We start from the raw sequence: 12,316 nt of genomic DNA, 5'->3' as shown, positions 1-12,316 counted from the left end.
AGCAAAACCCTGTACTAACTGAGCAAAAATTGCATTATAATACCCGTTATAGGGATATCCAAAGAGAGAAAATCAGGCCTCCCCAATCCCATGAACATCATTAAGTTAATAGAACTGGTTGGGTATAGCAAGAGAGTGTGGCTAGGCTTTTGCTAGATTTCTCTGCTGACTGCATTTCTTGTGGTTCACCAAAGAACAAACAGTGTTATCTGGGAGATCAGGGACTTCACTGCATTAGAACCTATCAAACCAAATGATCACTGGTATTCTTCACACATCTTGTGTACGTATCACAATATGTATCTTTCTAAATCTCCGGCCTTAACATGCTGTCACAGGCTACAAAGACACAGAAAGGAATGTTAATGGTGACATCTACTTCTATAGGCTTAGCATTCAATTCTGGTATACTAGCAGCATTGAATTTAGAGAGTCCTATTAGCTATTACTTCTGTGCACACAGTCAGTGGGACAGTCCAGCAACACACACCAGAAAGAATAGCACAGCATGTGAGGGCTAGTTACCAGTATAATAAAACCATTAAACACAAAATGTGGGATTTTCAGAAGTGCTCATTAGCCTAGCTTTTGTCCCATTGAAATCAATGTGAGTTTTACCACTGACTTCGGAGAAAAACATTTTAAAACAAAAAAGGTGTGCTGTAGATATTCTCCTTAGATTTAGCAGAGCTTAATCAACTCCTGCCCACTTTGTGACATATCAAGGGGACAGGGAGAACTGTGTGTTGTCCATGCCTGAGGAGATGACTCTTTAGGGATGGGCTGCTGACACAGCTTGCATGAAGGATACAATCAACAAGGGGCTGGTTCCTTTCTTGGCAATCTTTTCAACTATAAAGATTCAGCCTTCATAAAACAAACTGAAGTGTCACTGTTCTGTTAATCCTGCTTTGCAGAAAAGCATAAACTCACCCCTCAATGAAAATTGTGCCCCAATTTAAATGTTAGTGTTTTTAAACAAAGGAAATTAAATGCACCAAAGAATGCTCATATAACATGAAAGTAAAAATCACACCAAAAATGCTACCGCAATATGAAGGTTAACACACAAAATATCAGGAGGTACAAAAAAGAAAAGCTTCTCAAAGAAACACTGACTCACACATTTTGCACAAATACAGTATTATCAAATGACTAGTTAGGATTTTAAGGCCTGATATACAGCCAGGCCACAGCCCAACCTCTTAATTTTTGTGGGTGCAATTTTTGCATCCACAAATAACTCTGCCTGTAGAAGCAGAACTTGGACATCTAAATATCTGCAACAGTAAATGCAAACAGTTAGATGGCCAAATGTTACCATCTGCCGTGGCTGCAATTATTTATAAGTGCAATTCTGTGCCTGGAAATTTAGAGGCCGCTGCTGAAAATCAGGCCCTACATGTAAACTTTATATGAAATGTGTGCAATGAGGGTGAATATATTACTGTGAGAATCTGAATTTTTTCCATCTTTTGAAAGTGTTTTAAATTTTTAACCTTCACATGATGTTAACATAATGTTTTGTATATAATATTTATTAATTCTTAAAAAGCACTTAATACACAGATTTCTGTAAAAAAAATTTATTGTCCATATAAAAGTGCCAAAATATCCACCAACACTGTAATCTAGTTCAATAACCAGCTTAATCTAGTAATCAAAATTGCAAGCATCTTTATTCACATTTTTAAAATCAAATTTCTGTCACATATTTCCACAGTAACCCGAGTCCCTAGAAAGTGGGAAATTTGCATTCCGGTTGGCTGTTGTAGTCCATATGTCCAAGTTCATATAGGCACGGAATGGGTTAAACCTTGGATAATACTCCTGCTTACACATAACTGCCTGGTTCTCAACATGAGCTGAGTGTTGAGCGGTGGCACTGACTGGGCAGCAGCTTTCATAGACATCACTCTGAGGTGCCCAGATGGAACCAAAAAGTCCAGACATTGGAGACAAGCTTCTGGCACTTGAGAGGTAGGGCTGTAGGACAAGAAAAAAGCATCAGGGCAAAGTGCAAGCCAATATGTCGCGGGAAACAGAAACTGAAAACACATACTCTACATGGGAGGAAGAAGCCTGGGGAGCAGAACTGCTGAGAGAAACCTAGGGATCATATAGCCAGGAAATTATAAACAGGAGTTTACAAATGACATGGTTGCAAAAACAAGGCCAATGCAGTTTTGGGTCGCATATGCAAAAGCATTTCACAAAACAGGGCAGTATTAGCCTTCTTCTATATGGCTCTGATGTGACCACAACTGGAGTACTACGTCCAGTTGTGATCAGGCTTACCAGCAAAAATATAGACAAATGGAGAAACTCTGTTACTCTTATTTAAATTATCACGGGGATGAAGGACTGATTTAAAAGACAAGACAGAAAGAGCCAGAGATGTATAAGCTTGGCTAAGAGATGACAAATGGAGGGACATGGTAACATGCTATAGCACTACTGGAAGCAGGGCCGGCTCCAGACCCCAGCGTGCCAAGCGCACGCTTGGGGCGGCGTCCCAGCGGAAGGGCGGCAGGCGGCTCTGGCAGACCTCCCGCAGGCATGCCTGCGGAAGGTCCGCTGGTCCCGTGGCTCCAGTAGACCTCCCGCAGACGTGCCTGCGGAGGGGCCGCTGGTCCCGCGGCTTCGGTGGAGCATCTGCAGGCATGCCTGCGGGAGGTCCACCGGAGCCGCGGGGCCAGCGGACCCTCCACAGGCACGTCTGCGGGAGGTCTACCCGAGCCCCGGGACCGGCGACCGCTAGAGCGCCCCCCACGGCGCGCCGCCCTGCTTGGGGCGGCGGAAATCCTAGAGCCGCTTCTGACTGGAAGAACAGAACATGCTACTGTGAGAGTAATGGGGTGCAAGAGAAATTTTAGAATGAATGTCAGGAAAAACCTCTTGTATTAGCCTGTGGAACAGTCTGTCAATGGAGGTCATAGAAGCCTTAGGACTTTTAAAACCAGCTAAAACACTAAGAAATGTATTGTAGCGGAAAATCCTGTTCTGTTAAGAAAATAGACAATTATCTAATAGGTTTTTCTAGTCTCAAACTTCTATGATTCCAGAATACATTCAAATAAAAATATAGAATTAATGTCCCTCTCTGCCTCCTGTAAATTTCTATCACTTCTTCCAACCAGTGCCCTATTGAATCCACTATGTATGTGTGCTGCTGAAATCATCTCTTGCTTTTACTGGTGAGATTTGTCTGTTAAACTCTCTTTTCCTATTGTAAACACACAAAATACATTTTCAAAGTGGAAGATTTTCATCCTAGTGCAGGAGAAGGTGATTATATCTAAAGACAACACTACAATACATTGCACTGTGGGACTGAAATAAACTTGTCCCATCCCTTCCTGTTCATCTGCTACACTTTTCTCTTTGGAGACAAGCACAAAGGGCCAAAGTGAGTGCTCAGAGACTCATGCACAAATCCAGCTGAAGTCAGTTTGAGTTGCATGTATACATCACAGAGAAAACTTTGTGGACGTTACCAAGAGCATCAGGGCTGTTTATGCCACTCTACAATTTCTGATTTCCCTTTTGTGTTTATAACTTTAGAATTGTTTTCATTGTCAGCACTTCTTGCTTCTATCCTCCACTAAAGCTGTGGGTTTTTTTTTTGTTTGTTTGTTTTTGAGGGAGGGAGGGAAGGAGGAACAGAGGGAAAGGGGTAAACAGATTACTCAAATCCAACATGCACGTTTCCATTTTCAAGGGTCTCAATACAATGTTCAAGTAAAATGACCCAACAGAAACTTAGCCAAATATTGGTGACATACTATGGATAGTGCTAACAAAATCAACATCAAAGACCACAACCTACTGGAAAGAAAAGAGGAGAGACTGAAATGTAAAGGTATCTGGCAGGCACTTCAGAGGAGTACATTAGGCCAACAAGTAGTGACCGGAATACTCACTGAAGAGTTGACATAACTGGCTGGTTCCCAGGTAGGCGTCATGTTGGGTGGAGCGCTCCAGGTAGGCTGACAATTGTGATCAATGTAGGCAGTATTTTGCACTTCTGCAGTACATGGGAAGCCATTGGGGTAATTCATGTTTTCTGCAGTTGAGGAGAGATGGAGAACAAAATTAAGCTTTTTGCATTATTAATTATATTAAACTTTCTGCAGGCGGAGCTGAACTGTCCCATCATGAGAGACATTAGAACTGCTAGCCGGCTTTCACTAATCCAAGGTGACTTCCTGGCAATACGGCAATCACCTCTTTGTAACATTTACATATTTCCATGCATCTTTCAAACCTACAATGTAAACAGGATTATTGTTTCTTATTAGCTACTACTGGGGCCATTAGCCAATTGCTAGCAAGGGAAATGGGTAAAGGCTACATAAAACCTTTTCTCTCTGGATTGCTGGAGCTTGAAATCCTCCATTAGCCACAAAACAGGTAGAGAATGGACAACATTAAGGCAAAGCTTCCCCCTCCTCCTCTGCCCACAGCCCTAAACTCCCAAGAGACTACGGCGATTCAAAATCCTGTGCTCTTGTAACTTCATCTTTAAATATAGCCTAGCTAGTAGTGCAGTATTCCAGGTAACTGTGAACATGCTTAATGTGCAAAATAAGTCACATCCTGGGGAAAAAATAGGCCACAAGAGACATTATGTTGTACACACTAGTATACTGAGCTCTGTCACAGGTGCACAATCTGTTAGGATTTCTACTTTGAGAAACCTGGTCTTTGCATAGCACTTTTAAGTTGCCTTGTTATTTCTCATATACACTGTATAGTACTTGGTGTCAAAAATTTAAACTTGAGTAAACAACAACTTCTCAAAAGTTTACAAACAAATACTTTTCAGGCTTTCTATTCATAGATTTGTTTCATCTCCCTTGTTCTCCATCAATTCACAGTTGAGGTTTGAGATTTGTGAGGGGGTGCAGAGAAGGAATGTTAAAAAGAGCAGTCTGGGCCTGATAATTCTGCTGGAGTTAATGTAGTCACACTAGTAGAAAACGGATATAAGTGAAATAAAAATCAGGCCTCTAGGAAGCTCTGCAAACCAGGTTTTGGTTGAGTGGGTCAAAACTCATTCGAGTTGTTCCAAGTCAGGAATTTAACTAAGGGTGTCTGAAAAACCTCATTCTAGAGCGGAGTGAGGACCATGTGGTTAGGGCACTAGAAGAGGAATCAGGAGACCTGGGTTGTGTTCCACATCTGCCACAGATAAATAATTTAACTTCTCTGTGCCTTAGTTCCCTAACTGGAAAACAGACATAACTGCACTTTCCTTCTCCCATCCTTTGTCTGTCTTGTCCACTTAGATCATAAGTTTTTTGGGGTATTCAGCACCTCGCACAATGGGCACCTCATATTACCTGGGGGCCTCTAGGCACTACTGAAATACACATACGTGATAACTAATTTCTCCTGATCTATTTTACCCTAATTAAAAAAATTAGCACACTCAGATCTCTAACAGTCTAGTGCTACTGGTTTTAAAAGAGAAAATTATATTGATTACCTTGCTTTTCAAAGGAGGAGAGAAAAAAACATGCTTAGTGATATTCTAAGTTTAGCAGCACTCTTACCTTCTGGAAAAGCACTGTATTCATTCATCTCTAATGGGCAATACATGTTGGGAAACTGGCTATCATAAGTTGCATTCCAATCAATTAAGCTATTACAAAAGACAAAATCAAATGACAAAAATCAAAATACTGTACAGGGTTCATGAAAATAGTTTAAAAACACTTTAAGATACTGTAAAACTATTAGATAACAATTGACTGAAATAAGTGATTGCACTTCACACATGCTAATTACATAATAGTACAAACAGTTATCAGCAATGGTGTGTTAAAATTAGGCTCATTCTTATACTGAGTGGGGGTGTGGAACAATTTTTATAGTGAGGGGGCTGAAAGCCATTGAACCAAACTGTAAACCCTGTATATGATGGGAACCACTTCAAGTCATGGGGTGCAGCACCCCCTGCCTCCCTAGTTCCAGCACTTCTGATACTGAGCATTTTTTTAATCTTTTCTCCATGAGGCGGAAGAAGAGACTAGTGGCTAAAGTACAGTACTGGTAGGAAGGTTATCTGAGTTCTGTTTCTGGATCTGCCACAAACTTCCTGTATTACTTAAACAAATACAAAATTTCTGGGATTCAGTTTCCCCATCTCTCTCTCAAAAAAAGGAATTATAGTATGTTCCTACCACATGAGCATCTTAGGAGGGAACTATGGCCACTGGGAGTTACCTACGGACGCTCAGGTAAACAAAGCATCTCACGGCCCACCAGGGGCTTACCCTGAACAAGCCACAAACCAAGTTTGGGAACCCCTGGTCTACAGTGAGTCTTGCTTACTAGTTCTTAACATGCAACCATACCATGGAAGGTGTTTAAACGGCACATGCTTAAGAATCATTGCATGATAAGCTCAGATCCATTCATGCTGTTAAGGCTGTAGGCTGAAAAACATGATATCAAAAAATGAAGCAAAAAATAACTTGCCTATTGTGAACAGAAGGGGTTTCCTGGATCATGCATGGTACGTTATTCTCAAGGTTATAGTTTAAGCTATTTGTCAAACAGACTGGTTGAGCAGGCCACAAATCTCCTGTAGGATAAAGACCTAGAAAGGCAAAGAGATCTTGATTGAAGCGTATGAAATGCAACAGTGCAGAAATGAGGGATCCACCAAATCTTAGTACTATGGTGACATCTGATTCTCAGATCCACAGTAAAAAGGTTGTATGTAAGAGAGATAATCCAGCCAGAGAGATCGCTTTATAGTTTTCCCAAAGGACAGTATCCTATCCCTCCCTCTTATATTACTACTTGAAACCAAAAAGAATGGCTGTCAATATAAAAAGAAACCTCACTAAAAGATTCCAAGACAGACTAACTGTCAGGGCCAGATCCTACAGCTGATATAAACTGACCCAATGGAGCTAGGCCAATTTATACCAGCTGAGGATCTGTCCCCTAAGAGTGTATGTCACTGGACGAAAATTCCTAGGGAAGAACTTACTGACAAATGTTTACGTTTGATGTAACTTGCTGTGCAGATGAAAACAAAATCAGACACTTTTCAATTGGTTAAAAAAAAAAAATTGAAGCAGATTCTGAAATTCAACATAGCAAAAGCAAAGATTCCCACAGAAAGTACATGTGATGTTGGAATGACATCAGTGATGAGACCTGGTACTTGTACCTTTCATCATGGGAGGATGGACTAAACGAAAATGACTGTTTTCACAGCCAAATCTGAATACTGATTACATGTTTGTGTATTAAAACTCTTCCTCAGGAAGAGACTCTAGTTTTGAACAGAAGAGCTCGTGCTGCTAGAGCAGTGGTCCCCAACCTTTTTGTGGCCAGTAGCACATTCATGTTTTCAGAAGTGTGTGGTGGGCACCAACAATTACTCACATACAGGGCTGGCTCCAGGCACCAGTGGAGCAAGCACATGCCTGGGGCAGCACATGCTACGGGGCAGCATTCCGTCCATTCTGCAGAGTCAGAGCGTTTTTTGTTTTGTTTTGTTTTTTGGGGGTTGGGGGGTGGCGCCAGTTCTGGGCAGTGCAGAGAGAAGCTGGGAGGACAGAGAACACCAGCGCCCGCAGCCTGCAGCCCCGGAGTTCTCTGATCCAAGCAGGCGCAGGGCCGGGGCTTCTTGAAGTCGGAGAGAAACTGCGGCCCCACACCTGCCAAGGACCGAGAACACCAGAGCCCCCAGCCTGCAGCCCCGGAGTTCTCTGTCCCCAGCAGCCGCGGGGCCGCAGCTTCTCTCTCCTGCTGGGCACTAGGCGGGAGCACATAAATGCTCTGCGGGCACCACGTTGGGGACCACTGTGCTAGAGCCATTAAAAAGAGGAATAAACTATAAGCGCACATACTTTTTAAAGGGAATGACGTGAAAAAAACAAGAGAGAGCAGGCTTCAGATTTCCTCTTGGATCCACAATTCTATTCTACAATCTCTAATTTATCCCGTAATCTTTTACGCCACAATTTATTAATCCCACCAAACAAATGAACATTATTTCCATTCGAAATGCAGATAAACGAAAACAACCACATATATAAGATCCCAAATCATCACATCGTTCACTGTCCATTTTGGAGGGAGTGGAGTAAGATCAAAAAGGGCTGAAGACATTTTCCTCAATCATGACTGAGGAAATTAGGAGAGAAATATCTGATGGCATTAACTGTGTCTCAACTCCACTTAAGACATCAGTTATTTTGACCTCTCAATCATGCTGGTACTGTTTAAATGTTACTCTGCAGTCAGGGTGCTTAGCCTGTGCAAAGCAAGACAACTGTCAGGAAAGAATACTCGAAGTGTGAAATGACACCTGAAGCCTGCCTTTTTTCACTGAGAAGACCATAAACAAAGTCTAGGTTATAACAAAGACTAGTGATGGCAAAGAAAGTCTTCTCTGAGTCCTTTAGTTGTCAGGAAGTTTAAAAAAAAAGCCAAGTCCTCAGCAATGTAGCTCAAAACACAGCAGTCTGACAGTAAAGCCCTTGTGGGTTTACACGTAAACGTAGCTAAGAAACATTACATGTGGTACTTATGTGTACTACTGTACAAACATTAGCACCAAATCTGTTGTTGAAAAAGCAACTAACCTTTATTTTTGTCAGGATCTGCCGTTATGTCAGTGAAGTTGGTACATACGGTTTCTGGATACTGGGGGACAGTATTTATGTCTCTGCTGAATGAAGACAAAGGACTTTTTAAAATTTTGGATTATCAACATTAAAAATTCCCTAGTCATTCTTCTCCTAGAAAAGAAAATTCAAGGAGTTTTATAGGGTTTTTTCATGTTGAAAATTTTCTGATGGATGTGTCTAGAATGGAAGCTACTAAACAGAGCAATGGAACACTAAATAATAGATGATACTGTAGGGAGCATGGAAATGGTGTCCCTTTGCTCCACAAATTAAGCTTTTCCTTTGCCTATTCTCCTTACTCTGAGCTATCGCATATCTCACAATCTCAGCATTTTGGTGCTTATTACATGTGGAAAACAAATAAAATACTAATTATCTTAACATTTTATTATCCATATTTCAGATGATATAAAACTCATATAGGAGCCAAATTTCATTTATCAAACATTCTGATCATGTGAAGGTTTCAGATGTCCCCCAGGCAATTCAGATAATCAGTTTACTTTAAAATAATATAGATAACATATTCCATATTTTAATGTATGTGCATTCACATATTCCACATACATCTAATTTAACTGGAACACAGACTGTACTGAGACTAAATGAGAGCATGGTTCATCGGTTCAGACTGAGATTAAGTTTGTTTGGGATGAGCTTTTATCTATTAGAGATTGCTAAATGTAAGAGGTCCACCCATATCTTTAAAACCAATAGGTCAGCTTTCCATATACTGTACTACAGAAATTTACTTCTCAGAATAATGTCACTTGCAGAAGTTAAGAGGAAGAAAAAGCTCTGCTCACTGAGAGCCCAACTCTTCTTTTTGGGTGTGACCTCTCTACCAGTCTGACATTTTGGGCTGTATCTCTCTTCCTGCAAATATCAGAGATGTTTCCCAATTTGTTGTTGGAGTTACAGGCTTTTGACCATGGCCCTCATGCCCTTACACCAGATGAGTATTTCCAAAGCTGCACTGAAATACTCCGTTATCAGTAACCCCAGGGAAAATATGTAATTGACTCTAGTAGCTGAATCCCACTTGTCTCAAACTGGGAATGAGATGAAGATCCAGGTAACTGAAACTTTAGATGCTGCACGTATTATAGGAAGGGGGAGGATATGTCAGAGAAAGAAAAGGAAAAATTTTTGAGTTGTCTCAGGACAGCATGATTCTCAGAAAAAGAACCCCATCAACTTAAAAGTGACATATTTGTCTGACCTTTCCTTACCTAAAAATTAGCACAGAAAACTACTAGAATGGGAAGATAATACAGAAAAAATAACTTCCTTATTTTTTCTTATGTATCCCATATTTCCATTGCATAATAAGCAAGGTTTCCCTATTGTTTGTGTAGGTTTTTTCATAGAGCTACAGGGAAGAGAGAAACATTTTCAACATTAGGAAAACGTGACTGTACTACCTCAAAAATTAGCAGTGAGAATCACAAGCAGGTGTAGGACCTGAAACTGTTTTTAATTCATTTTTGAAAAACTAACAATATTTCAAGTTGATGGAGTTTCTTTAATATTTACTGGGGTAGACTTAACAAAAATTTACCTGGTATTGCAGATGTTATGAGACAGATTTAAAGTGATGGGAGTTTCAGTTGGAAAATCATTTTGTGAAATATTCTCCCCTAAATAAAACAATGATTGTGAATCAAAAAAGATTTTGAAAACAGAAACATATACACAATACACTTACCAATGGTGTGTATGAACTTATTTCTCAGTGTGGAATGTCAGTACCACCACTTACCATTACAGAATGTATTTATCAAATATGCTTATTCATAAACCCCTCTGAAATCTATACAGTTGTCATATATTATATGGGGTCTCAACCTGGAGACCATGATCCCTTCTTTATGGCTAGCTAAGAGGAGGGCCCAGACATTTTTTTTCTGTTGCAATATGGGCCCAGGGTTTGGAAAAAGATTGAGAACAACTATTCTACCAGAAGAGTAAGTTCTTCTGTAGTGTCAGACTTTATGAAAAGAAAATACATTTATCTTTTTTTTTGTGCAGCGTTCACCTTAAAATTTTTTACTAACATTTATAATGTTAATTATTCATTCCTACTTACTATCCAAATGACTCTGTGTTTAAAAAGAGTTACACTACATTATGAATATCTAGGGTTGCCAACTTTCTAATCACACAAAACTGAACACCTTCTCTAAGGCCCTGCCCCTGCTCACTCCATCCCTGCTCCCTCCATTGCTCCCTTTGCCCCCACCCTCACTCACTTGCTCATTTTCACGGGGCTGGTTCAGGGGGTTGGAGTGTGGGAGGTCGTGTGGGCTCCAGGGTGGGGCCAGAAATGAGGGGTTCAGGATATGGAAGGGGGGGTCCAGGCTGGGGCAGAGGGTTGGTGTGTGGGGGACGGGGGAGTGAGGGCTCCAGCTGGGGATGCAGGCTTTGGTTTGGGCAGGGGCGGCTCTAGGCACCAGCTAACCAAGCTGTTGCCTGGGGCGGCCAAATCTAGGGGGCGGCAGGCTGGGCCGGTGGACCTGCCGCAGTCATGCCTGCGGGAGGTCCACCGGAGCCGCGGACAACCGGACCTGCCGCAGGCATGACTGCGGAGGGGCGCTGCCCCGCGGCTCGGCTGGACCTCCCGCAGGCATGACTGCGGCAGCTCAAGCGGAGCCGCCGGACCCGCGAACCGTCCGCAGCCGTGCCCGCGGGAGGTCCGCTGTTCCCGCGGCTCCGGTGGAGCTCCCGCAGTCATGCCTGCGGCAGGTCCGCTCGTCCCGGGGCTCCGGTGGACCTGCCGCGGGAGCTCAACCGGAGCCGCGGGACGAGCGGACCCGCCGCGGGACCGAGGAAGGGCGGCGCAGCACACCGCGCTGCCTGGGGCAGCCTATTTTCTAGAGCCGCCCCTGGGTTTGGGTCTGGGGATGAGAGGTTTTGGATGCAGGGGGGGACTCTGGGCTGGGACAGGGGGTTGGAGTGCAGGAGAGGGTGCGGGCTCTGGGAGGGAGTTTGGGTGCGTACGGGGGCTCACAGCTGGGGCTGACCAGAGCTGCTTGGGTCCCTTTTCAACCAGGTGTTCCGGTAAAAAAAAAACAACAGATGCCTGGCAACCCTATGAATACATAGAAAATTATTCCAGAGACATTCCATCTCATTAGGTCAGAGGCACAGCTAATTTTTCCTGACTCTGAAGCCAGGTTTGTTGATAGTTTTTTGCTCAGACACTAAATTATATTTATATTATTCAAAATAGCATTTAGAGACATGAAACCAATTTTTCCATGTCACTAGAGAACATTCTGTACAAACTACTTTAAATTCTGTTCATTATTAATGCTGCAGCAAGTTACCTGTTAATAATACTATTGGTACTAAGGATTTTCACCATTCTTTTTAATATGGCACAGCAATGAAGCATAATTGTGCCTTTTGGTGTCTGTGATGTGCTTTGGTCTGATTACCATATACAAGTGCATGATTCTGGGGTAGTTTCTGTAATTTTATGAGCTGTCCATCTGCACACTTTCTTAATTACCCACAAACTAAGATTCTTTTTACTTTTGCCATTTAAAGATGTAGGTCATATATACTACAGCACATAACACATAAATTGTTCCACATGTAACAATAGTCTAAAGGTAAGGACTGAATTAAAATGTGGGCAGAGTTAGTAGCTCTCA

The 12,316-nt window shown here is 42.1% G+C and overlaps 1 protein-coding gene across 8 annotated transcripts in view; it reads right to left on the bottom strand.

Annotated features, from left to right (window-relative positions):
* Positions 1–1,660: 1,660 nt before the first annotated feature.
* TMEM131L (transmembrane 131 like) overlaps positions 1,661–12,316 on the bottom strand; it is a 113,716-nt gene continuing 103,060 nt past the window's right edge. For 7 of the 8 annotated variants that reach the window (XM_039540316.1, XM_039540317.1, XM_039540320.1 and 4 more), the window contains 6 exons: positions 10,219–10,297; positions 8,613–8,698; positions 6,487–6,607; positions 5,559–5,647; positions 3,924–4,066; positions 1,661–1,986 (listed from right to left, as the gene is read on the bottom strand). In XM_039540316.1, the coding sequence (XP_039396250.1) occupies positions 1,708–1,986; positions 3,924–4,066; positions 5,559–5,647; positions 6,487–6,607; positions 8,613–8,698; positions 10,219–10,297 (797 nt within the window). In that variant the 3' untranslated portion in view covers positions 1,661–1,707. The remainder of the gene's footprint in view (positions 1,987–3,923; positions 4,067–5,558; positions 5,648–6,486; positions 6,608–8,612; positions 8,699–10,218; positions 10,298–12,316) is intronic. The other variant, XM_039540318.1, reaches the window with a different exon arrangement.

This window comes from Mauremys reevesii, linkage group 5 (genome assembly GCF_016161935.1).
Source record: "Mauremys reevesii isolate NIE-2019 linkage group 5, ASM1616193v1, whole genome shotgun sequence".
Classification (NCBI taxonomy): Eukaryota; Metazoa; Chordata; order Testudines; family Geoemydidae; genus Mauremys; species Mauremys reevesii.
The sequence above is the reverse complement of the archived record's forward strand: the minus strand, read 5'-3'. Positions and strand labels throughout refer to the sequence as shown.